Source organism: Thalassophryne amazonica, chromosome 6 (genome assembly GCF_902500255.1).
Source record: "Thalassophryne amazonica chromosome 6, fThaAma1.1, whole genome shotgun sequence".
In the NCBI taxonomy this organism is placed as follows: Eukaryota; Metazoa; Chordata; class Actinopteri; order Batrachoidiformes; family Batrachoididae; genus Thalassophryne; species Thalassophryne amazonica.
In genome coordinates this window covers 24,699,832-24,725,818 of record NC_047108.1, presented here as the reverse complement: position 1 = coordinate 24,725,818, position 25,987 = coordinate 24,699,832, and the positions used below count along the sequence as shown (strand labels likewise).

General features: G+C 43.1%; 1 protein-coding gene across 1 annotated transcript in view; it reads right to left on the bottom strand.

Moving 5' to 3' along the window:
- The window catches only part of LOC117511585, a 49,431-nt gene extending 28,802 nt beyond the window's left edge, over positions 1-20,629 (bottom strand). The window contains exon 1 of the mRNA XM_034171569.1: positions 20,471-20,629. Within this exon, the coding sequence (XP_034027460.1) occupies positions 20,471-20,484 (14 nt within the window). The 5' untranslated portion in view covers positions 20,485-20,629. The remainder of the gene's footprint in view (positions 1-20,470) is intronic.
- Between the last annotated feature and the right edge of the window lie 5,358 nt (positions 20,630-25,987).

The following is a 25,987-nucleotide window of genomic DNA, read 5'->3' as shown; positions in this document are numbered from 1 at the left end:
TCAGATGAGACCAGAATAGAACTTTTTGGAATCAACTCCACTTACCATGTTTAGAGGATGAGAACAACCCCAAGAAAGCCATGCCAACCGTGAAGCATGGGGGGTGGAAACATCATACTCTGGGGTACTCTTCTGCAAAGGGGACAGGATGACTGCACCGTATTGAAGGGATGGTGGATGGGGTCATGTATTGCGAGATTTTGGCAAACAACCTCCTTCCCTCAGTAAGAGCATTGAAGATGGGTCATGGCTGGGTCTTCCAGCATGACAATGACCCCAGACACACAGCCAGGGCAACTAAGGAGGGGCTCTGTAAGAAGCATTTCAAGGTCCTGGAGTGGCCTGGCCAGGCTTCAGACCTGAACTCAATAGAAAATCTTTGGAGGGAGCTGAAACTCCAAACCTGAAAGATCTAGACAAGATCTGTATGGAGGAGTGGACCAAAATCCCTGCTGCAGTGTGTGAAAACTTGGTCAAGAACTACAGGAAACGTTTGACCTCTGTAGTTGCAAACAAAGGCTACTGTACCAAATATTAACATTGATTTTCATAGGTGTTCAAATACTTATTTGCGGCAGTAACATACTTAACAATGGCTTTCAGGGACGATTTTATGGGGGATTACACAGATTAAGGAGTGCTCCAGCCGGTTTAAAGACCGCCCACAGCGTCTGAGACCGCGGCGCACTCCGAGCGCTGATCGACAGGCTGACACCCCGCTGAAACAACCAGATCATTTCCAACGTGAAGGCTTTGTTGATCTGGGACGTTGTCTGACTTCCACAAAAATGGCAGAAGATGTGGACATCAAGACTTTTTTGGCACATTCCACTGTTACAGGAGTTTTTTTTTCATGGAAAGCGGAGGGATGTGCCACCGTGCCGCTCATGGCACGGGACAAAAGCACCTCCGTGTTGGTCTCACAGGACGCCGTTCAGATGGCTTTCAGACAGCTTTCGGTGGCTTTTCAGTCATGTGACTATCCAAGAAATTATGCATGAGCTGGACATGCCAGAACATGTCCTGTGAGGCTTTATCACGGCGTTGCTTTGCGCCATGCGGCTCCACCGCAACTCACGGAATTCCTCCGCACGTCTGTCTCAATGTGCCGAAAAAGTGCAGATGTCCACGTCTTCCGCAATTCCTGTGGAAGTCAGACGACGTCCTGGATCAACACAGCATCCAGTGTGGAAATGAACGGCACATTTCACTGTTACAGGAGTTTCTGTCATGGAAAGAGGAGCAGAGGACATGCCAAGTTCTGGCATGTCCAGCTCATGCACAATTTCTCGTTTGCGTTTCTCGCGGAGGCTTCGCGCGTCACAATGGATTCGCTGATGGAGCGAGACAAAGAACACCTCCGTTTTGGAGTGTCAGAGGACAAGTTGGGACATGCCTATCTCGGCTTTCAGTGGCTTACCAGTCGAGTGAGTATTAGAGAAACTGTGGAGAGCTGGGCATGTCCCAACTTGTCCTCTGACACTCCAAAACGGAGGTGTTCTTTGTCTCGCTCCATCAGCGAATCCGTTGTGACGCGCGAAGCCTCCGCGCGGCTGTCCATGACAAAATCTCTTGTTAAAAGTGAAATCTGCCGGAAAATGGTTGATGTCCAGCTCTTGTGATAACCAGAGAAATAGCATACGAAGGATCCAGACAGCCATCCGTTCAGAAATGAAATGGTCGTTCAGCCTGTCAATGGGGGCTTCGGAGCACGGCGCGCCCCACAGCCGCTGGGGCCTGTCCTTAAAGCGACAGTAACACTCCTTATTCTCTACCAAGTCCGTAATATTTTCACCATAAGCCAGATAAATTTTTCTAATGGTTTCCAGCTGCCAGTCTCTAACAGTTTCTGAAAAAAATTCTGATGGAAAAAAAGGCCAAATCATTCCGCCATTTCCTGGCAATGAAACAACGACGAGGGGGCTGGACCACTCCTCACTCAAAGCCTGCTCACAGGCAAATGACGCAACAGACAGGCGTGGAAAAACTCACGCATGCGCACGAGGGTTCAAGCTTGTCTGACGCAATCACACGTGATTCAAATCCATATGGTTTTTGAAAAAAATAATAAGGTCGGATACTTTTCTAATAGACCTCGTATACACACATACATATATACACTCAACAAAAATATTAACGCAACACCATGATTAGTGCACAGGTGTGCCTTAGACTGCCCACAATAAAAGGCCACTCTGAAAGGTGCAGTTTTATCACACAGCACAATGCCACAGATGTCGCAAGATTTGAGGGAGCGTGCAATTGGCATGCTGACAGCAGGAATGTCAACCAGAGCTGTTGCTTGTGTATTGAATGTTCATTTCTCTACCATAAGCCGTCTCTAAAGGCGTTTCAGAGAATTTGGCAGTACATCCAACCAGCCTCACAACCCTAGACCACGTGTAACCACACCAGCCCAGGACCTCCACATCCAGCATGTTCACCTCCCAGATCGTCTGAGACCAGCCACTCAGACAGCTGCTGAAACAATCGGTTTGCATAACCAAAGAATTTCTGTACAAACTGTCAGAAACCATCTCAGTGAAGCTCATCTGCATGCTCGTCATCCTCATCAGGGTCTCGACCTGACTCCAGTTCGTCGTCGTAACCAACTTGAGTGGGCAAATGCTCACATTCGCTGGCGTTTGGCATGTTGGAGAGGTGTTCTCTTCATGGATGAATCCCGGTTCACACTGTCCAGGGCAGATGGCAGACAGCGTGTGTGGCGTCGTGTGGGTGAGCGGTTTTCTGATGTCAATGTTGTGGATCGAGTGGCCCATGGTGGCGGTGGGGTTATGGTATGGGCAGGCATCTGTTATGGACGAAGAACACAGGAGCATTTTATTGATGGCATTATGAATGCACAGAGATACCGTGACCACTGAGGCCCATTGTTGTGCCATACATCCAAGAACATCACCTCATGTTGCAGCAGGATAATGCACGGCCCCATGTTGCAAGGATCTGTACACAATTCTTGGAAGCTGAAAATGTCCCAGTTCTTGCATGGCCGGCATACTCACTGGACATGTCACCCTTTGAACATGTTTGGGATGCTCTGGACCGGCGTATACAACAGCGTGTACCAGTTTGTGCCAATATCCAGCAACTTCGCACAGCCATTGAAGAGGATTGGACCAGCATTCCACAGGCCACAATTGACAACCTGATCAACTCTATGCGAAGGAGATGTGTTGCACTGCATGAGGCAAATGGTGGTCACACCAGATACTGACTGGTATCCCTCCCCAATAAAACAAAACTGCACCTTTCAGAGTGGCCTTTTATTGTGGACAGTCTAAGGCACACCTGTGCACTAATCATGGTGTCTAAAGGAGAAGTGCTCACTAGTGAGCACTTCTCCTTTGCTGAGATAATCCATCCCACCTCACAGGTGTGCCATATCAAGATGCTGATTAGACACTATGATTAGTGCACAGGTGTGCTCACTATCACAGATTTAGACTGGTTTGTGAACAATATTGAGGGAAATGGTGATATTGTGTATGTGGAAAAAGTTTTAGATCTTTGAGTTCATCTCATACAAAATGGGAGCAAAACCAAAAGTGTTGCGTTTATATTTTTGTTGAGTGTACGTCAGCCAAGCTTGAACCTTCGTGCGCATGTGTGAGTTTTTCCACGCCTGTCGGTTGCGTCATTCGCCTGTGGGCAGGCTTTGAGTGAGCACTGCTCCACCCCTCTCGTCATCGTTTCATTGCGAGGAAATGGCAGAATGATTTGGGCTTTTTTTCCATCAGAATTTTTTCAGAAACTGTTAGAGACAGGCAGCTGGAAACCATTCGAAAAATTTATCTGGCTTTCTGTGAAAATTTTACGGGCTTCACAGAGAATAAGTGTTACTACAGCTTTAAGGACGGCCCACAAGCCGAAGGAGCTGGTTTTATGTGAAGACTTTGACAGAGTTTTGTTTTTTTTTTCCCGCTGCAGCGGTGCTCGGCTCTCTGTCTGCAAGGCGGCCAGTGCAGCACAAACAGCCTGGCTGGATTTTACGACTGCTTAAACAAAAACAAACATTTGTTAACTTGCCCAGACACTGAGCTCTGCCCTTCCTCGTTGATGACTCCGATATGCTTTCGTTTGAGATGCTGCATCATTACAGTCGTACTCCCGTGCCATGCGAGGTCCGACTTGCAAATGTTGGCATTAACAAACGTCTTTGCGTTGTTTAACGCAAAGTGCTCCCACACTTTTGAAGTCTTGATTTTCTTCTGTCTACTTGTTTCTGCCATATTCTAAGTGTGTAGTTCTTCTACGAAACAGCATCTGATCTGCTCTCTGCACTGGTCGCTACTGGCGCTAGAAGCGGCCAGCAGCTTCTGACGCCATAATCACTTGACACAATGCATCGATGACGCAATGTGTTGCCAACGCCTCGAATTTTATTGATTCGTTGTTGCAGCCCTAATATATATATATGTGTGTGTGTGTGTGTGTAATTATGTATGTGTATGTTGGTGTGTGTATATATGTATGTATCTATGTATGTAGGTGAAGACACAGGGTTCACTAGATGTTTATGATAATGGGATTTGAGTTTGTGTTGTTGAATGTGTTTGTAGCATGGCCCAAGCAGAGGGTCACCCCTTAGAGTCTGGTCTGCTTGAGGTTTCTTCCTCAGTACATCAGAGGGAGTTTTTCCTTACCACTGTCACCTGTGTGCTTGCTCATGTGTATACATGTATGTATATTATATATGGGGTGGGCGTTTATAAGCTTTGCTTCTGCTCACCCCCTTTTTGGTCACACATGTCACTGTGGAATTGTCTTGTGTATCAGTTTTTGTTATTGTCGAGTTTGTGTGCCAAAATAAATTCAATTCAAAATGGTTTTCCTGTTGATACAGATGATTGACTTCAAATTATTCACTATAACTCAATTATGCTGTATTAGTTTTTTGTTGTTGTTTGTTTTGTTTTGCTGTCTATGTCACCAAAAATTTAAACTATTCTATCCTCCTTTCAAATAATTTGGAACACATTAAAAGTAGCAAAACTATCACATTAACCACTAAGAAATTACAGCCAATTTTATACATAGTCCCTGACTTCGAACGGCCCACTGAGATAACATGATTCCAGTGTTATCACGATCCTCCAATGAAGCCTAATAACAAATCAATGACACTAAGTCCAACCATTGACTTAGGCCACTTACAACCCCAATTCCAATGAAGCTGGGATGTTGTGTAAAATACAAATAAAAACAGAATATGATTTGCAAATCCTCTTCAACCTATATTCAATTGAATACACCACAAAGACAAGATATTTAATGTTCAAACTGATAAACTTTATTGTTTTTGTGCAAATATTTGCTCATTTTGAAATGGACGCCTGCAACACGTTTCAAAAAAGCTGGGACAGTGGTATGTTTACCACTGTGTTACATCACCTTTCCTTCTAACAACACTCAATAAGTGTTTGGGAACAGAGGACACTAATTGTTGAAGCTTTGTAGGTGGAATTCTTTCCCCTTCTTGCTTGATGTACGACTTCAGTTGTTCAACAGTCCGGGGTCTCCGTTGTCGTATTTTCACAGCCTTTCACAGCTTCATAATGCACCATGCATTTTCAATGGGCGACAGGTCTGGACTGCAGGCAGGCCAGTCTAGTACCTGCACTCTTTTACTACGAAGCCACACTGTGGTAACACGTGCAGAATGTGGCTTGGCATTGTCTTGTTGAAATAAGCAGGGACGTCCCTGAAAAAGACGTTGCTTGGATGGCAGCATGTGTTGCTCCAAAACCTGGATGTACCTTTCAGCATTGATGGTGCCAACACCAATGTGTAAGCTGCCCATGCCATGGACACTAACACACCCCCATACCATCACACATGCTGGCATTTGAACGTAACAATCTGGATGGTCCTTTTCCTCTTTTGTCCGGAGGACACAACATCCATGATTTCCAAAAACAATTTGAAATGTGGACTCAGACCACAGCACACTTTTCCACTTTGCATCTGTTCATTTCAAATGAGCTCAGGCCCAGAGAAGACAGCTGCATTTTTGGATGTTGCTGATGTATGTATGTATTTTAACTTGCACTTGTAGATGTAGTGACAAACTGTGTTAACTGACAATGGTTTTCTGAAGTGTTCCTGAGCCCACGCGGTAAGATCCTTTACACAATGATGTCAGTTTTTAATGCAGTGCAGCCTGAGGGATCGAAGGTCATGGGGATTCAATGCTGGTTTTCGGCCTTGCCACTTCAATCAATGTTATGTCTGGCAGAAAAGAAAATATATTACTGTAAAGAAGCAAAATGTAAGTAGTTTTTTTAAGGTCAAAGTATAGTATTTGGTTCTCCAGATACAATAGAATGCATCATTTAGGGTCTACTTTTTTTCCTCAAACAGTTCACGGGAGAGCCCCCCGTTGAACCCCTTTAAGTTTGCTACGCGTGACGCTGGTCGGTGCCGAAAATGTTTGACACCCTGATTTTTTTTTTTTTTTTTTTTTTTGGGAGACCCAAAACTTCAATTTCTGCCAGTCAATCTTCAAACAGAAACCTCAGCTGTATTCTGCCCTCATTTATTCCACAAACCAACCGGTCTTTCAACATCATGATCAGGGAGTCACTAAAGTTACAGTCTTGTGCAAGTTTTGTCAGTTCTGCAACATGCTTTCTTCAAGTTTCCCCATTTCTGGTATTAAACTTCCACCGTTGAATCAGTTCACTAGGTTGTGTTTTTCAACAGCCTCACCAGGTCCTCATATGAACAATCTCCTGGTTTATTGACGCTGAGGAGATTTCTCATGCGTATGTTAGGGCATGCACACAGATCAGGAAAGACATGCACCTTGTACCATTGGCACATCCATCCATTCACCCACTCATACTAATTAAGGGTCACAGGGGAGCTGAAGCCTATCCCAGCAGTCACATGGCAAGAGGTGGGGGACACTCTGGATAGGACACCAGTCTATCACAGGGCAAAATATAGACAGACAAACTCAGTCACATTTACACCTACAGGCAATTTTACATGGTAAATGGACTGCATTTATATCGTGGTTTTCCATCTGCATCAGACCATCAAAGCGCTTTACAATAATGCCACACATTCACCCCGATGTCAGGATGCTGAAAGGCAAGGTGCTCACTCCACACCGGGAGCAACTAGGGGACTAAAGGCCCTTTTCCACTAAACAGAACTAGCTCGACTCAACTCTACTCTGTTCGGTTCCATGTGCGTCTTTTTCCACTATTCCCAAGGGCCCTTAGTGATTTTCCAGTCAGGTTGGGATTTGAACCAAGGATCCTCTGGTCTCAAGCCCAACAATTACCCACTAGACAATCACCTCCCCTAAAGTTTCCAAGTTTGAACTTTCCAATTCACCTAACCGGTATGTCTTTGGAAGCAGGAGGCGGCCAAAACACATGAAGTGAACCCATGCGAACATGCAAACTCCACACAGAAAGGAGCAGGCAGGAATCGATCCCAGGACCTTCATTTTCTGCAGCTTTGGCGCTACCTATCTTAGGGCAGGTACACATAGCTGGTCCTCCTCATGGACATTCATTTGTTTTTGTAACTTGCGGGGAGAACCCCGGCCAGGCCAGATCACTTTGTTAATAGCACTGATGTAAAATATGGCCAAATATCTGTTCATATGGATATGAATATAAAATCTGACACTGAAAATACTTTGCAATGCACTCTTTCCCCCTATCAAATGGTCTCACATCGTTTGCATGATCTGTCATTATTAAAACTCCTTTTTAGTAACTCCTGTTTAACACCAGACATCTTTGCTGCTAAATGCAAAACATCATTTAATGCAGGGGTAGGCAACCTGTTCCAGAAAGAGCCATGAGGGTGCAGGTTTTCTTTTGCAGCCACTGACTCCACCAGGTGATTTTACTGATTAATATCACTTTGAGCAGATGGAATCAGTTAATCAGTGAAATCACCTGGTGGAGTCAGTGGCTGCAAAGAAAACCTGCACCCTCATGGCTCTTTCTGGAACAGGTTGCCTACCCCTGCTTTAAAGTATCAAAATTTGATTCTTAGCATGGTCTGCATAATGGTTTGTCTCACACACACACACACACACACACACACACACACACACACACAAGGAATGGTGGTTACTACCATGCTTTACCAGGATGTCTGGACTTAAACTTCCAAGAAAAAGTGGTTGTACACTGAGACCTATCAGTGATGACAGGGAGGGATTCTGACAATATACATACATTAAATTTTCCTCTTCCCCCCCAAAAAAAAACTGTGTACACCCATAGTGCTGTGTACAGTTGTATGCAAACATTTGGGCACCCCTGATAATTTTCATGATTTTCCCTTCGTTGTGTGGAACAGAAATTTCAGTTAAATATATCATATAGCAGACAAACACACTGATATTTGAGAAATGAAGTTTCTAGTATTTACAAAAAGTGCGCAATAATTATTTAAACAAAATTAGGCAGGTGCATAAATTTGGGCACCCTTGTCATTTTATTGATTTGAATACATTTAGCACTAATTACACAACACAAAATTGGTTTGGTAAGCTCATTGACCCTTCATGTTCTTACACAGCTAATCATGAGAAAGGGTATTTAAGGTGGCCATTTGCAAATGTTTCCCCTCTTTGCATCGCTTCTAATGAGTGGCAACATGGGAGCCTCAAAACAACTCTCAAATGACCTGAAAACAAAGACTGTTCAACATCATGGTTTAGGGGAAGGACACAAAAAGCTATCTCAGAGATTTCAGCTGTCAGTTTCCAGTGTGAGGAGCATAGTGAGGAAATGAAAGACCGCAGGCACAGTCCTAGTTAAGGCCCGAAGTGGCAAGCCAAGAAAAATTTCAGATAAGCTGAAGCGAAGGATGGTAAGAACAGTCAGTCAACCCACAGACCTGCTCCAAAGACCTACAACATGATCTTGCTGCAGATAGTGTCTCTGTGCATCGTTCAACTATACAGCACACTTTGCACAAGGATGCTGTATGATGCTGTAATGCAGAGGAAGTCTTTTCTGCATACACGCCACAAACGGAGTCACTTGAGGTATTCTAAAGCATATTTGGACAAGCCAGCTTCATTTTGGAAGAAGGTGCTGTGGACTGCTGAAACTAAAATTGAGTTATTTGGACATAAGGGATGGTATGCATGGCTGAAAAAGAACACAGGATTCCAAGAAAAGCACTTGCTACCTACAGTAAAATTTAGAGGTGGTTCCATCATGCTGTGGGGCTGTGGGGCCAGTGCAGGTATCGGGAATCTTGTTAAAGTTGAGAGTCACATGGATTCCAGTCAATATCAGCAGATTCTTGAGAACAATGTTCATGAATGAGTGACAAAGCTGGAGTTGCGCCGGGGCTGGATCTTTCAACAAGACAACGGCAGTAGACACTGCTCAAAATCTATTAAGGCATTCATGCAGAGGAACAAGGACAATGTTCTGGAATGGACATCTCAGTCCCCAGAACTGAATATTATTGAAAATCTGTTGTGTGATTTTAAGTGGGCTGTCCATGATCGGAAACCAACAAACCTAACTGAACTGGAGATGTTTTGTAAAGAAGAATGGTCCAAAAATACCTTCAACCAGAATTCAGACTCTGACTGGAAGATATAGGAAGCATTTAGAGACTGTGACTTCTGTAAAAAGAGGATCTACTAAATATCGATGTATTTTTTCCTGTTGGGGTGCCCAAATTTATGCACCTGCCCAATTTTGTTTAAAGAAGTATTGCACACTTTCTGTAAATATTAGAAACTTCATTTCACTGCTCAAATAGTGTGTTTGTCTGCTATATGATACAGAGTGAGGAAAATAAGTATTTGAACACCCTGAGATTTTGCAAGTTCTCCCACTTAGAAATCATGGAGAGGTCTGAAATTTTCATCTTAGGTGCATGTCCACTGTGAGAGACAATCTAAAAAAAACCCAAAAAAATCCGGAAATCACAATGTATGATTTTTTAAAATAATTTGTTTGTATGTTATTGCCGCAAATAAGTATTTGAACACCTGTGAAAAACAATGTTAATATTTGGTACAGTAGCCTTTGTTTGCAATTACAGAGGTCAAACATTTCCTGTATTTTTTTTACCAGGTTTGCACACACTGCAGCAGGGATTTTGGTCCACTCCTCCACACAGATCTTCTCCAAATACTTCAGGTTTGGAGTTTCAGCTCCCTCCAAAGATTTTCTATTGGGTTCAGGTCTGGAGACTGGCCAGGCCACTCCGGAACCTTGAAATGCTTCTTACGGAGCCCCTCCTTAGTTGCCCTGGCTGTGTGTTTGGGGTCACTGTCATGCTGGAAGACCCAGCCATGACCCATCTTCAATGCTCTTACTGAGGGAAGGAGGTTGTTTGCCAAAATCTCGCAATACATGACCCCATCCATCCTCCCTTCAATACAGTGCAGTCATCCTGCCCCTTTTGCAGAAGAGCACACCCAGAGTATGATGTTTCCACCCCCATGCTTCACGGTTGGGATGGTTTTCTTGGGGTTGTTCTCATCCTCTAAACATGGTAAGTGGAGTTGATTCCAAAAAGCTCTATTCTGGTCTCATCTGACCACATGATCTTCTCCCATGCCTCCTCTGGATCATCCAGATGGTCACTGGTGAACTTCAAACGGGCCTGGACATGTGCTGGGATTGAGCAGGGGGACCTTGCTGCCCTGCAGGAATTTAAACCATGACAGCATCATGTGTTACTAATGTAATCTTTGTGACTGTGGTCCCAGCTCTCTTCAGGTCATTGACCAGGTCCTCCTGTGTAGTTCTGAGCTTTCTCAGAATCATCCTTAACCCACAAAGTGAGATCTTGCATGGAATCCCAGACTGAGGGAGATTGATAGTCATCTTGTGTTTCTTCCACTTTCTAATAAATAATCATAACAGTTGTTGTCTTCTACTAAGCTGCTTGCCTGTTGTCATGTAGTCCATCCCAGCCTCGTGCAGGTCTACAGTTTTGTCTCTGGTGTCCTTAGACAGCTCTTTGGTCTTGGCTATGGTGGACAGGTTGGAGTGTGATTGATTGAGTGTGTGAATAGGCATCTTTTATACAGGTAACAAGTTCAAACAGGTGCAATTAATACGAGGTCTATTAGAAAAGTATCCGACCTTATTATTTTTTTCAAAAACCATATGGATTTGAATCACGTGTGATTGCGTCAGACAAGCTTGAACCCTCGTGCGCCTGCGTGAGTTTTTCCACGCCTGTCGGTTGCGTCATTTGCCTGTGAGCAGGCTTTGAGTGAGGAGTGGTCCAGCCCCCTCGTCGGATTTTCATTGTCAGGAAATGGCCCGAATGATTTGGGCTTTTTTTCCATTAGAATGTTTTCAGAAACTGTTAGCGACTGGCAGCTGGAAACCATTAGAAAAATTTATCTGGCTTTTGGTGAAAATTTTACAGGCTTCACAGAGAATAAGGACTGTTACTACAGCTTTAAGGACGGCTTTAAGGACGGCTTTAAGGACACTCGGCGCGCCGCGCTCCATGCCGCCATCGAGAGCCACACACCACCGGATCATTTCTAAACGGATGGCTCTGTGGATCCGAGACCGTTGTGTGCACTTTCTCTGGTTATCACAAGAGCTGGACATCAGCCATTTTCCGGCAGATTTCACTTTTAACAAGAGATTTTGTCATGGAAAGCCGAGCGGAGGCTTCGCACGTCACGACTGATTTGCTGATGGAGCGAGACAAAGGAACACCTCCGTTTTGGTCTCACAGGACGGCTTTGAGATGGCGTTCAGACAGCTGTCGGTGGTTTTTCCATCGAGTGATTATCCGAGAAATTGTGGATGTGCCTGGACATGCCAGAACATGTCCCGTGAGGCTTCATCACGGCGTTGCTTTGTGCCATGCGGCACCGCCGCAACGCGTGGAATTCCTCCGCACGTCTGTCTCAATGTGCCGAAAAAGTGCTGATGTCCACGTCTTTTCATAATTCCTGTGCTAGTCAGACGACGTCCCGGATAAAACACAGCGTCCAGTTTGGAAATGAACAGCACATTCCACTGTTACAGGAGTTTTTGTCATGGAAAGAGGAGCGGAGGCTTCGCGCGTCGCGGCGGTGCCGCTTAGCGCACAGCAACGCCGTGATGAAGCCTTCTGGGACATGTTCTGGCATGTCCAGGCACATCCACAATTTCTTGGATAATCACTCGATGGAAAAACCACCGACAGCTGTCTGAACGCCATCTCAAAGCCGTCCTGTGAGACAAAAACAGAGGTGTTCCTTTGTCTCGCTCCATCACTAAATCGGTCGTGACGCACGAAGCCTCTGCTCGGCTTTCCATGACAAAATCTCTTGTTAAAAGTGAAATCTGCCAGAAAATGGCTGATGTCCAGGTCTTGTGATAACCAGAGAAATTGCACACGATGGTCCCGGCTCCACACAGCGATCCGTTTAGAAATGATCCGGTGGTTTGTGGCTCTCGATGGTGGCACGGAGCGCGGCGCGCCGAGCGTCCTTAAAGCCATCCTTAAAGCTGTAGTAACAGACCTTATTCTCTGTGAAGCCCGTAAAATTTTCACCGAAAGCCAGATAAATTTTTCTAATGGTTTCCAGCTGCCAGTCTCTAACAGTTTCTGAAAAAATTCTGATGGGAAAAAAAGCCCAAATCATTCCGCCATTTCCTGACAATGAAAATCCGCCGAGGGGGTGGACCACTCCTCACTCAAAGCCTGCTCACAGGCGAATGACGCAACCAACAGGCGTGGAAAAACTCACGCATGCGCAGGAGGGTTAAAGCTTGTCTGACGCAATCACACGTGATTCAAATCCATGTGGTTTTTGAAAAAAAATAAGGTTGGATACTTTTCTAATAGACCTCGTACAGGTAAAGAGTGCAGAATAAGAGGGCTTCTTAAAGAAAAATTAACAGGTCCGTGAGAGCCAGAATTCTTGCTGGTTGGTAGGGGGTCAAATACTTATTTGCAGCAGTAACATACAAATAAATTACTTTTAAAAAAAATCATACATTGTGATTTCCAGATTTTTTTTTTTTTTTTTTTCTCTCACAGTGGACATGCACCTAAGATAAAAATTTCAGACCCCTCCATGATTTCTAACTGGGAGAACTTGCAAAATCGCAGGGTGTTCAAATACTTATTTTCCTCACTGTATTTAACTGAAATTTCTGATCCAGACAACAAATGATTTTTTAGGAAAATCATGAAAATTATCAGGGGTGCCCAAACCTTTGCATACAACTGCAGGTTAGTAATGCAGAAACTGAGTGATCCTAGTCTTTGGGTATTCTTTAATATGAGAAAAAAAACAAAGAAAAAAAAACACTTCTGTTTTTCTGTGAACAGTTTTTAATGCACCAATGATCAAGCTTTGCAGGACTGTGGTAGGCAGTGATGCCGGTAACGCGTTACTCTAATCTGACCACTTTTTTAGTAACGAGTAATCTAACGCGTTAATCTTTCCAAATCAGTAATCAGATTAAAGTTACTTCTCCATGTCACTGTGCGTTACTATTATTTTTCATTGTGGGTCGATAACAGCATTAAACTTGGTCTGTGGGCAGGAGGTCAGGGTTCGACTGAACGTCCCACTTTCAGCGAGCTGTGAGCTTTTAATCCGCGGTTTTTTGCAGCTGCTCGACTCGTCCTCACCTCTTAAAGCGAGGTGATCAGCACACCTGCACTGAGCTTTACAAAGACATTTTTATACTTTTTTCCCTCCTTTATTTAGAATTCTGAGCTGAGCCGCTCTGTATCTGGTCGTTAAAAACAGCTGATCCTCCGCGACGCGTCAACAACTAACACTATTTTCCACTCAAATGCACCTAAACTCTTTCTGAGGACCACATGATGTGAAAACGCAATAAAACTTTCTTACCTGTAAATCTGGTCCTGTTTTCTGCATAAATAAATGTTATCCATTCTTTGTGCTCAAACGCCAAAGCAGGGGCGAATCTAGATGGAATGGGGGCGTGGGGCAAGGATGTGCCCCCTCCCCCACAACACCCCTAGATTAAAGGTGCAATTTTGAAGCCGTTTTTTACTACAACTAATATTGCTTAAAATAATAATAATTTCGACAAGTAAAATGTTTAGAGAGAATTTAAATGTTAGAAAAATGTTAGAATTTAATAGTTACCTTTATAAACAATGTAGGCTCGAAATTGCAAGTTTTACTGTTACAGTGCTGTCAACAGTTAAATATGAGGTCAAGAAAGACGTCTTTATTTTACTTTTTATAAAACAAGTATTTATTTTCATTGAAGTCAAGAAAGGGTGACTATAAAGTGAGTTTTGGCAAAACAGGCATTGTCATGTTGAGGTGGCAGAGGGTTGTTGTCGGCAGCTGGGAAAAGTAACTAGTAATCTAACTTAGTTACTTTTACAATTGAGTAATCAGTAAAGTAACTAAGTTACTTTTTCAAAGTAACTGTGGCAACACTGGTGGTAGGCTTACATAAGACAAACTTTGAGTCACAAGTTATTGCCAAATGTGTGAAAAAAAATTAATAAAAAAAAAAGGTACTTCTTGGTGTTTTTTGTTGTTTCTAGGGGCAAAACTACCTGCTCTTTCAGAATCTAGCAATGAAAAGTGTCTAACTATTAATACAAATGTTTGTTTTTTGGTGTTAAACCTTAAAAATACCCCCCAAAATAGGTGTTTTTGGTGACAGTTTTAACTGTGTGATTTCATTGTGCAGTGAGTAAGTTAATTAATGTTCTGGGCTATAATATAAGGTTTGTTCCAAGTTTACATGTTATGTTCTTTTGCTTCAACTTAAAATTTAAGCTTTCCAAGCAGCATTGACTTCATCCATCATTATTTGTCCAAGAGGTGAGTGACAATTTTGTTGGCAAATTTTGCGTTTTAGGTAAGACTTGAAGTTTATTTTACTACATGATGGTAGTGTTTTAGAAGTTGCGTTCATAAACTGCATATCAAAATAATCACTGAGTCCTATGCAATTAAATGATACTTTACAGTAAGCAATGTCTTACTGTAGTTAAGAAAAATGACAATTTTTCTCAATCCTCCTTATATTCAAGACGTGAAAAAAAAAATATTTTGCTGCAAAAAAAAAAAAAAAAAAAAAAAAAAAACCCTCATTCCTTCATTTTACCCGGCAATACTCATTTATATAGGTTGCATGAAAGTAACATAAATATGAGGTCTGTCCATAAAGTATCGTACCTTTTTATTTTTTTTAAACTATATGGATTTGATTCATATGTTTTCACGTCAGACAAGCTTGAACCCTTGTGCGCATGCGTGAGTTTTTCCACGCCTGTCGGTGACGTCATTCGCCTGTGAGCACGCCTTGGGAAGGAGTGGTCCCGCCCCGTCGTCGGATTTTCATTGTCTGGAAATGGCGGAATGATTTGGGGGTTTTTTTCCATCAGAATTTTTTCAGAAGCTGTTAGAGACTGGCATCTGGAAACCATTCGAAAAATTTATCTGGCTTTCGGTGAAAATTTTACGGGCTTCACAGAGAAAGGTCAGTTAGTACAGCTTTAAGGACCCCTTTAAGGACGCTCAGCGTGCCGCGCTCCGAGCTGCGACGACGCAGCACAAGCCACCGGACCATTTCTAAACGGATGGCTCTATGAATACGAGACCGTCGTGTGCTCTTTCTCTGGTTATCACAAGAGCTGGACATCAGCCATTTTCCGGCAGATTTCACTTTTAACAAGAGATTTCGTCATGGAAAGCCGTGCGGAGGCTTTGCGCGTCACGACCGATTTGCTTTGGAAGCGAGACAAAGGAACACCTCCGATTCGGCGTATCAGAGGACAAGTTTGGACATGTCTATCTCGGCTTTCAATGCTTACCAGTCCAGTAAGTATCAGTGAAATTGTGGAGAGCTGGACATGTCCAAACTTGTCCTCTGACACGCCGAAATGGAGGTGTTCCTTTGTCTCACTACCAAAGCGAATTCCCAAGGCGTGCTCACAGGCGAATGATGTCACCGACAGGCGTGGAAAAACTCACGCATGCGCACAAGGGTTCAAGCTTGTCTGACGTGAAAACTTATGAAAAAAATCCATATAGTTTAAAAAAAAAAATAAGGTATAGATAGGATTTTTTTTTTTTTTTTTTTTTTTTTTTACAAATTTTGTGATTTTCCAGGCAGCTATTAGTAACATAACTAAGCATTTCTTTCAGTTTAGCTGGGGATGTGTCACTCCTGCACAGAAGCAGAGCCAACAGTCATAAGTGAACCTGAATCTCCCCTGGAGCCCCTACTTTAAGACCCTGATGATGATGATGGCTCCTCTGATATCTCCTCTGACTCTGAGGAAGGCTTCATCTGTGGAGACATTGCAAAACACAGCAGAACGTGGTACCCAACGAAAGTGGTTTCCAAGGCTGATATTCCTGCCAACCTTCTAGAGACTTTGCTTCGGAACATAGGCGATACAGCGGGAGCCAAGCGGTATAGCTCAGAGGAATACAGCAACCTAAAAGCTGTAAATGTGGACACTTTGGCTAAAAATAAAGTAGACACAGCCAGAGCATCCAGATCGCACTGGATGCAGATCTTATATCAGCAAGCTCTGGCTGATCTTGATTGATCTCCATGTGATGTATGTGAACTCTTTTTGGTTGATTAATTAAGATTATCTCCTTTGTAAATGAGATTATCTCATTTCCAAACTAGTGCCCCGTTGACTGCAGCTACAATTTTACACGTTTTGGATACGATTCCTGCTTGATGCACACTTAATGTGCAATTTGACCAAATTCGCACTATACGCATCCCCACTTTTACAAACATCTGAAGGGATGGTTGATGTCTACCCAAACCTGCCCTCACAGTGTTTACTATTGTGTGAAACTTGGACATTGTGTAAAGGGCTGGGAATATGCCGCAATCTGTGTTGTACCAGCGTTGTGGAGTACACTGTAATATGATTTTATTATGTGTTTTTTGTTTTACTATTTTAGGAACTTGGCTGTACCATCTGGCAGAGTGACTGACAATAGAAATCAGCCTATGGCTGCAATTGTATACATTTACATTTTTATTTATTTTAAAAAGAAAACGATCAATTTACATTGTCCCTCTTAGCAAATAAAATTGAGAAATGTCTGGAAAATCATGCTTGTAGCAGCTAACTGGTAGAGATTTTGCACTGCAGAACTGAATTCCCGAGAAAATTTTACAAAAGAATGATCTGTTTGCTACGGAAGCGTATTGCATTCACTGGATAAAATATAAAAAAAAATTCAACCGCTGATCTCGTAATTATGAGAAAAGATCAGTGGCTAAATTGTTTTATATACACTCAACAAAAATATAAACGCAACACTTTTGGTTTTGCTCCCATTTTGTATGAGATGAACTCAAAGATCTAAAACTTTTTCCACATACACAATATCACCATTTCCCTCAAATATTGTTCACAAACCAGTCTAAATCTGTGACAGTGAGCACTTCTCCTTTGCTGAGATAATCCATCCCACTTCACAGGTGTGCCATACCAAGATGCTGATTAGACACCATGATTAGTGCACAGGTGTGCCTTAGACTGCCCACAATAAAAGGCCACTCTGAAAGGTGCAGTTTTGTTTTATTGGGAGGGGGGTACCAGTCAGTATCTGGTGTGACCACCATTTGCCTCATGCAGTGCAACACATCTCCTTCGCATAGAGTTGATCAGGTTGTCAATTGTGGCCTGTGGAATGTTGGTCCACTCCTCTTCAATGGCTGTGCGAAGTTGCTGGATATTGGCACGAACTGGTACACGCTGTCGTATACGCCGGTCCAGAGCATCCCAAACATGCTCAATGGGTGACATGTCCGGTGAGTATGCCGGCCATGCAAGAACTGGGACATTTTCAGCTTCCAAGAATTGTGTATAGATCCTTGCAACATGGGGCCGTGCATTATCCTGCTGCAACATGAGGTGATGTTCTTGGATGTATGGCACAACAATGGGCCTCAGGATCTCATCACGGTATCTCTGTGCATTCAAAATGCCATCAATAAAATGCACCTGTGTTCTTCGTCCATAACAGACACCTGCCCATACCATAACCCCACCACCACGGGCCACTCGATCCACAACACTGACATCAGAAAACCGCTCACCCACATGACGCCACACGCTGTCTGCCATCTGCCCTGGACAGTGTGAACCGGGATTCATCCGTGAAGAGAACACCTCTCCAACGTGCCAAACGCCAGCGAATGTGAGCATTTGCCCACTCAAGTCGGTTACGACGACGAACTGGAGTCAGGTCGAGACCCTGATGAGGACGACGAGCATGCAGATGAGCTTCCCTGAGACGGTTTCTGACAGTTTGTGCAGAAATTCTTTGGTTATGCAAACCGATTGTTTCAGCAGCTGTCCGAGTGGCTGGTCTCAGACGATCTTGGAGGTGAACATGCTGGATGTGGAGGTCCTGGGCTGGTGTGGTTACACGTGGTCTGCGGTTGTGAGGCTGGTTGGATGTACTGCCAAATTCTCTGAAACGCCTTTGGAGACGGCTTATGGTAGAGACATGAACATTCAATACACGAGCAACAGCTCTGGTTGACATTCCTGCTGTCAGCATGCCAATTGCACGCTCCCTCAAATCTTGCGACATCTGTGGCATTGTGCTGTGTGATAAAACTGCACCTTTCAGAGTGGCCTTTTATTGTGGGCAGTCTAAGGCACACCTGTGCACTAATCATGGTGTCTAATCAGCATCTTGATATGGCACACCTGTGAGGTGGGATGGATTATCTCAGCAAAGGAGAAGTGCTCACTATCACAGATTTAGACTGGTTTGTGAACAATATTTGAAGGAAATGGTGATATTGTGTATGTGGAAAAAGTTTTAGATCTTTGAGTTCATCTCATACAAAATGGGAGCAAAACCAAAAGTGTTGCGTTTATATTTTTGTTGAGTATATATATACACACATACATACACATATATATATACACACATACATACACATATATATATACACACATACATACACATATATATATACACATACATACACATATATATATATATATATATATATATATATATAATAAATTTAAAAAATTACCATTTTTAATACATTTGACTCTTATGACAACAAATGCTGAGCCATTAGTTATTGTACAGAAAACAAATGCACACAAAGGTGCTGAGATGCGAAAAGCTAATGCTAACTTTAACATTGGAAATGTTATAGATATGCTAACACATTAGCAGTGGTTCCATTTTTAAGTTATAAAATACATGAACTGTTTCAGAAGACCATAATAGGTCGGTTTTACATAAAAAGGTAAATACGAGGTCTGTGAGAAAAGTATCCGACCTTTTTATTTTATGCAAAAAATATACGTATTTGATTCATATGTTTTTACGTCAGCCAAGCTTGAACCTTCGTGCGCATGCGTGAGTTTTTCCACGCCTGTCGGTTGCGTCATTCGCGTGTGGGCAGGCTCTGAGTGAGCACTGTCCACCCCTCTCGTCGTTGTTTCATTGTGAGGAAATGGCGGAATGATTTGGGCTTTTTTTTCTAACAGAATTTTTTCAGAAACTGTTAGAGACAGGCAGCTGGAAACCATTCAAAAAATTTATCTGGCTTTCGGTGAAAATTTTACAGGCTTCACAGAGAATAAGGAGTGTTACTACAGCTTTAAGGACTGCCCACAATGGCGCACAGCGCGCCGCGCCTGAGCCGCCATCGAGAGGCAGAAACCACCACATCAGTTCTAAACGGATCGCTGTGTGGAGCCGGGACCATCATGTGCAATTTCTCTGGTTATCACAAGAGCTGGACATCAGCCATTTTCAGGCAGATTTCACTTTTAACAAGAGATTTTGTCATGGAAAGCCGCGCGGAGGCTTCGCGCATCACGACCGATTCGCTGATGAAGCGAGACAAAGGAACACCTCCATTAAAGGACAAGTTGGGACATGCCTATCTCGGCTTTCGGTGCTTACCAGTCGGGTGAGTATAAGAGAAATTTTTCACCTGAAGGGATCTTTGGATAAAAAAACATTATTTTTGTCCGTTTGGACAATATCTCTTCCCTGAATAAAAACTTCAGTGGCCTACTAAAACATATCACCCCCTTCTATAAACCATTCCACAACAGACTACGGCTCTTAAATAATTGACTTAATTGTTTCCCAAGCTACTTTAGTACCTATGACCAGGATTAGTTTTTTTTTTTTCTTCATTTACAGACCTGGCTCAAAGATGAAAACATTAAAATTTTATCTCGTAATCTCCATTCTGTGACCATAAGCAGGTTTTATTGCAAAAAAAAAAGGAAAGACTGGAAATGCATCGTTAATGAAATAAAAAAAAATAACTAGATAAATACCACACACATATACATATAAACGTGGAGAGAGCTTTGTGATTCTGGAACTCACCAAAATCTGCATAAAGCGGGACTAGGCGTTAAAAAAATAAAGAATTAAATAAAACTTTCTGTGTAAGATTTACACAGCAAGCTCACTTCCTCACAACGAAAATCATTTTATTTAAATACTGACCGAATCTCGTCCATTTCCTGGCGGACGTTTCTGTCAAACTGCAGCTCACATTCCTGGGGGAAAAAATAAAATAAAATAAAATAAAGCGTTTCCACTTCCAGCTGTGGGAAAGCTGACAGGAGTCTTCTTTGCTTCCTCTTTTTCTGCTTCTTTGTGTTGTTTTTTGGCGGGTCGCACCAACATGGTACAGGTGCATACCGCCACCTACCGCACAGTCAAAACAAGACATCTCTCTCTCACACGCACACTATGATTGGAAGGCAGCTGGCATCCAGCCGTTCTAAGGTGCTGCTTGCTTTCTTCTTTGTTGTTGCTGATGCACATTATTTTTAATAGTATGTGTTTTGTTCTGTTGAAGAAAAAAAAAAAACACTAAATGAAGCGTGATCCTAACACACATTATTTCGGTAGAATATTACCCATGTAGTGTCGGTGCTTTGCCTGAGTGGAAAAGCAGCTGACACGCAGCAATCTAAGCGTGATGTGTGACGGGACGTCTGTTACATCGTATGGCTGTTAAAATGATACACACAACTGCTGCAATACAAATCTGGTTTACCAACAAATGTACAAACACAGAATCAACCCACTAAACACACTCTCGCGAGCGCCACTAGCTTAGCTTATGGCAAGCTAAAAGTGGACACTCTCGTTTTGGCCAAACGTCTAGCCAGTTTCTGGGTATTCTGTGTTAGTACGCGTGTGCGACTGACGTGCTTGATGAATTCCTGCGCAAAAAGTAGTTCCCAGATAATTGTGATAATTCCTGTGAGATAACGAGTATATATCATCTAAATTAATTCTAAACTTTACCAGTAATAAAATTACAAAGATAACTGAAGAGTAGCCATAATAAATATTTAAGAAACTTAAAGTTTATGAGCAACTTCACCTGTTATCGCTCAAGCACATTGTAAACATTGACACAATGGAGTTTGATGGGGAAGAGTTCAGAAAGATACGACTGGAATGTTTTGATTGCCATTTCCAGTTGGTGATGAAAGAGTTGGGTGTTAATTTTGTGTTAAAGTCAGAACAAGAAGCTGCATTGAAAGAGATCTATCTGGGAAGAGACACATTCAGTGTGTTGTTGCTCCAATGAGAGCGGCACACTGAGCAGTGTGGTGAAAGTAGTCCGGCGCGCTACCCATAAGTCCAAAATAGTAGAGATGTCCGTCCAATGAGAGCGGCACTCTGAGCAGGGTGTCCACTAAACCCTGTAATATCCTCCTTGAATCACGATGCATGGGCAGGTCACAAACATCTGGAATGCACTGCTCTATGTGGCACATTCCCTCCAAGCTATGTTGGTCCTTTTCATTAACAGGTTCGATTCCACCCTCATCTATTGTGCAGGTTCACAAAACATGAAAACTAGAGGCCTTGTGATGACGTTCTTCCTCTTGCGACTGCCAAAGCAAAATCTCCTGTTTTGCCCTCTAAAACCCCATCACATTCAGGGTTTTCATGTATCCCATAATCCCTTGCACGTTAATAAGAGACTGCTGCATGATACCCTGAAAACTTACTAAAACAATTATAACAAATAATCCGTGTCTGCTACGTTTAATCTGCGTGGAATTTAATAAACGCAAACTGAATTTCAGACATATTATAGTCTGTGATTCTCGCATGTTTACATAAAACAAACGCAATAACAATGTCTATAAACCCAGAGAATATATTCATGACAGTTTTAGGCACAATATAAAAATAGTTTTATGTTGCGATGTTAATGGTGTTGTCCATGTGCAGCGGTTAAAATGCAGCCCGATCAGAGTGTCTCAATGCAGTTCTCAATGTTACTGAGATCTCGCAGCATGGCGACCTCTCTGAGGTTTTACGGGATTTGAAACTTGAAAAGGGCGAATGGGAAGCAGAGCAGTTGGGGAGGCTTTGGAAAGTCCTCAGGTTCCTGAGGGTTGCACACTTCACCAGTTAAATCTCCTGCAGTGAGGCCACATATCAAAATTAACCTGCCATCCTGGGGTGACTTATCAATCAAAGTGTTATCACGCAACTGTTTTTGGTGGCCCAGCTCACCTAACTTTACCTCCAGCAGGTTTCCTCCAGCCTCTCATGGTTCCTTGCTGGCCCTGGCCCCATGTCTCTATTGATTTTGTTACCCTTTAGGGGGAAATTCTGGTATACTTTTAGTTATCAATTAAGCCTCAAAGTTGTCTGACATCAAACCACTACTTAACCTACCCACCAACATGCAGACAGCCAGGGTTTTGTTCAAACATGTGTTCTGCCCATGGAACTCATTTATTTGTTGAAGAACCTGTTGCCCTCTAGACGGCGTTACAGATCTGTCGAATCCCACACTGCCAGACTTACAAACAGCTTCTTCCCCCGCGCCATAAGACAGTCACAGTCTCCACTCGACCCCCTGATCACATGCACACATTGACTCACTGCGGTCTCGAGGACTTCCTTCTGCCTCAGCATATGCACCCACTGTGCACTTTAAGGTCACTGTGCAATTTTAATCGCACCGTAAACTTTAAAGACTGCCTCATCACATGGCACTATCTTGGAAGACTATTTTGTAATGTTCACACGTATTCTCTCACGAGCACATGTGTATATGCTGTTTTTAGCATTTTTTATTTTTTTTTGTAACTTACACCTTTTTTTCTTTATTTTATTTTTGTCATTTACATGTTTTTTTGGGAATGAGCACCTAAATTTCATTGTACGTGATTCTGAAACATTTTAGCACTCCATTTGGAGTTCAGATTGAAATAAGGAAAACTTATAGACCTCTCCATTCTTTGTAGGTGTGAAAACTTGCAAAATTGACAGTGGATGAAATACTTATTTGCCCCACTGTAACTGAAACAAGGCCAAGTTTGTTTGTCTTATTGGGCAATCAGGAGATGAGGTCAAGTTGTTTTTCTCATTGAGGATGTGCAGCTCAGTCAAGATGAGGGGGAGTTTGTATGACATTTCTTTTTTAGGTCATGATCAGCGCTGGCATACAAGAAGAAACAAGACTGCACTGCGCGCAGGATGAGAAGTGGACCAATCAAGAAGAATTCAACATCTTAGTGTAGTGACGCAGTGTTTAGACAGAAACTCCTATAGTATATGAGGTCTATTAGAAAAGTATCCGACCTTATTATTTTTTTCAAAAACCATATGGATTTGAATCACGTGTGATTACATCAGACATGCTTGAACCCTCGTGGGCATGCGAGAGTTTTTTCACGCCTGTCGGTTACGTCATTCACCTGTGGGCAGTCTTTGAGTGAGGAGTCGCCCACCCTCTCGTCGATTTTTTCATTGTTTAGGAATGGCTCAGAGACTGCTGCTTTGTTTGATCACAATTTTTTCAAAACTGTAAGGCACAACTGAGTGGACACCATTCGATAAATTCAGCTGGTTTTCTGTAAAAATTTTAACGGCTGATGAGAGATTTTGGTCTGGTAGTGTCGCCGTAAGGACAGCCCACGGCGCCTGACGGCGATCTGCGCTTCGAGGCGGCAGCGTCTCGCCGTTTCAAGTTGAAAACTTCCACATTTCAGGCTCTGTTGACCCAGTAAGTCGTCAGAGAACAGAGAACTTTCAGAAGAAGTCGGCATGAGGAGTTTATTCGGACATTCCATTGTTAACGGACATTTTGTAATGAAAGAACGTGCGGGCAGAGTCGCATGTCGGGCCGGACCCGACCGTGGGGGGTCGCGACAGGAAAAACACCTCCGTTGGAAACCTTAACGGGCAAGTTGGAACATGCCCAAGCTGTTAAACAATTTCTCAGTTGCTCACTTGTTGAAAGCCATCAAAAGCCGCCTGAATTTTACAAATGGTTTTCAACACGGAGGTGTTTTTCCTGTCGCAGCGCACACAGATTCACCGAGTCGTCACGGAAACGACTCGGCGAATTTGCGCACACGTCTTTCATTACAAAATGTCCTTAAACAGTGGAATGTCCGCATAAAGTCCTCATGCCGGCCTCTTCTGAATCTTCTCTGTTCTCTCACGACGTCCTGGGTCAACAGAGCCTTAAAGTAGGATGATTTCAGCTTGAAACAGGCCGACGACGGCGCCTGGAAGCGCTGCAGGACGTCCCGCTCCGTGGGAAGCTCTGACAGAGACAGAAACACCCCATAATCTCTCATCAGCCGTTAAACTTTTCACCGAAAACCAGCTGAATTTCTCAAATAGTGTCCACTTGGATATTCCTCACAGGTCCAGAAAAAAGTTTGATAAAGCAACGCGCACCGTCTCGAGCAGCGTGTGAAACAATGGAGAGCCGAGAGGGCGGGACCACATCTCACTCAAGGCCTGCCCACAGGGAAATGAAAACTCACGCATGCGCACGAGGGTTCAAGCATGATTGGTGTAATCACATGTCAATCAAATCCATATAGTTTTTTTTTTTTATAAAACTGCCGGTTAGTTTTATAAGATACCTCGTATATGGGTTCAGGGAGAGATAGACGGGGTTCCTGCTCAGAGCCTGATTGCTAGGGCAAACTAAATGTGAACCCAGATACTCTCTGTTACTTTGGCTCATTCTCTGTATTAAAGGCGAGATCAATCTGAGAACTGGACTGAACCTTGGTCATCTTTCTCTCTCTCATCAACGGACGGATGGGGTGTGACCGAGGTAAATTGTTAGTTTCATGTTGATGTTTTGGGTTTACAGTTGTGTGATACTGTAGTAAAAGGCTCGCTCCAACAGGCGCCAGCACGTGCAATTGCGCAAAGAGAATTTTGAAATGTTAAAAAAATCCTTCACGCATAAATGTCATGTTACGTGACGAAATCTGCTCACACACACGACGTGCAGCTCGTCAAGTGGAGTAAAGAAGTGAACAGAGCGAGTGGTTGCATCAATGGATCGCATCAGACCACAGCTCGTCTGAAGGATTATAATGAGATGTTAAATCTATCATAAACATACTTTAACAGCTGCAGACAAGAAGGAAAAATCATGCAACTGTTTTACCAAGCCATGACAATGTAAACATGACAAATAATTACCTTATTAGACGGCTCCAAATACATTCTCCAGCTCGTTCAGTGCGAACGGCACTACTGGAGCAGTCCTCTGTGATTCAGGAAGCAATTAGAGCCATTTTCAAAAGACAACTTGCAGAGAAACTGATTAATCCGCTACAAATTAATTATTTTATATACACAGCGTCCAGCACAGAGCGCGTGGCAGGCGGTGGAACAAAGTGTCCAGCTGGGAACACAGCGGGTGGGATCATCACAACAACGTGCGCGCAAGTGCGTGCATCAAAGTCATGCATGCGTCAGCGTATCTTAAGAGTGTCTTAAGCAGAGAAGATGGCAGAAAAGACAGAGAGGAAGGAGAGATATTCTCTGTATGTAGAATGGCAGTGATTCAGTAACACGCTGCCTGCTTGATGGCAATGATTTTTGTGGTTGGCTTCATCAGGAATGAGCTGACTTGTCACACACAGCGTAGTAACATAATAACACCTGAGATGAAGGTCATCACAACATTGTGATACTTGGCTATGGGAAAAATGCAAATTGCAT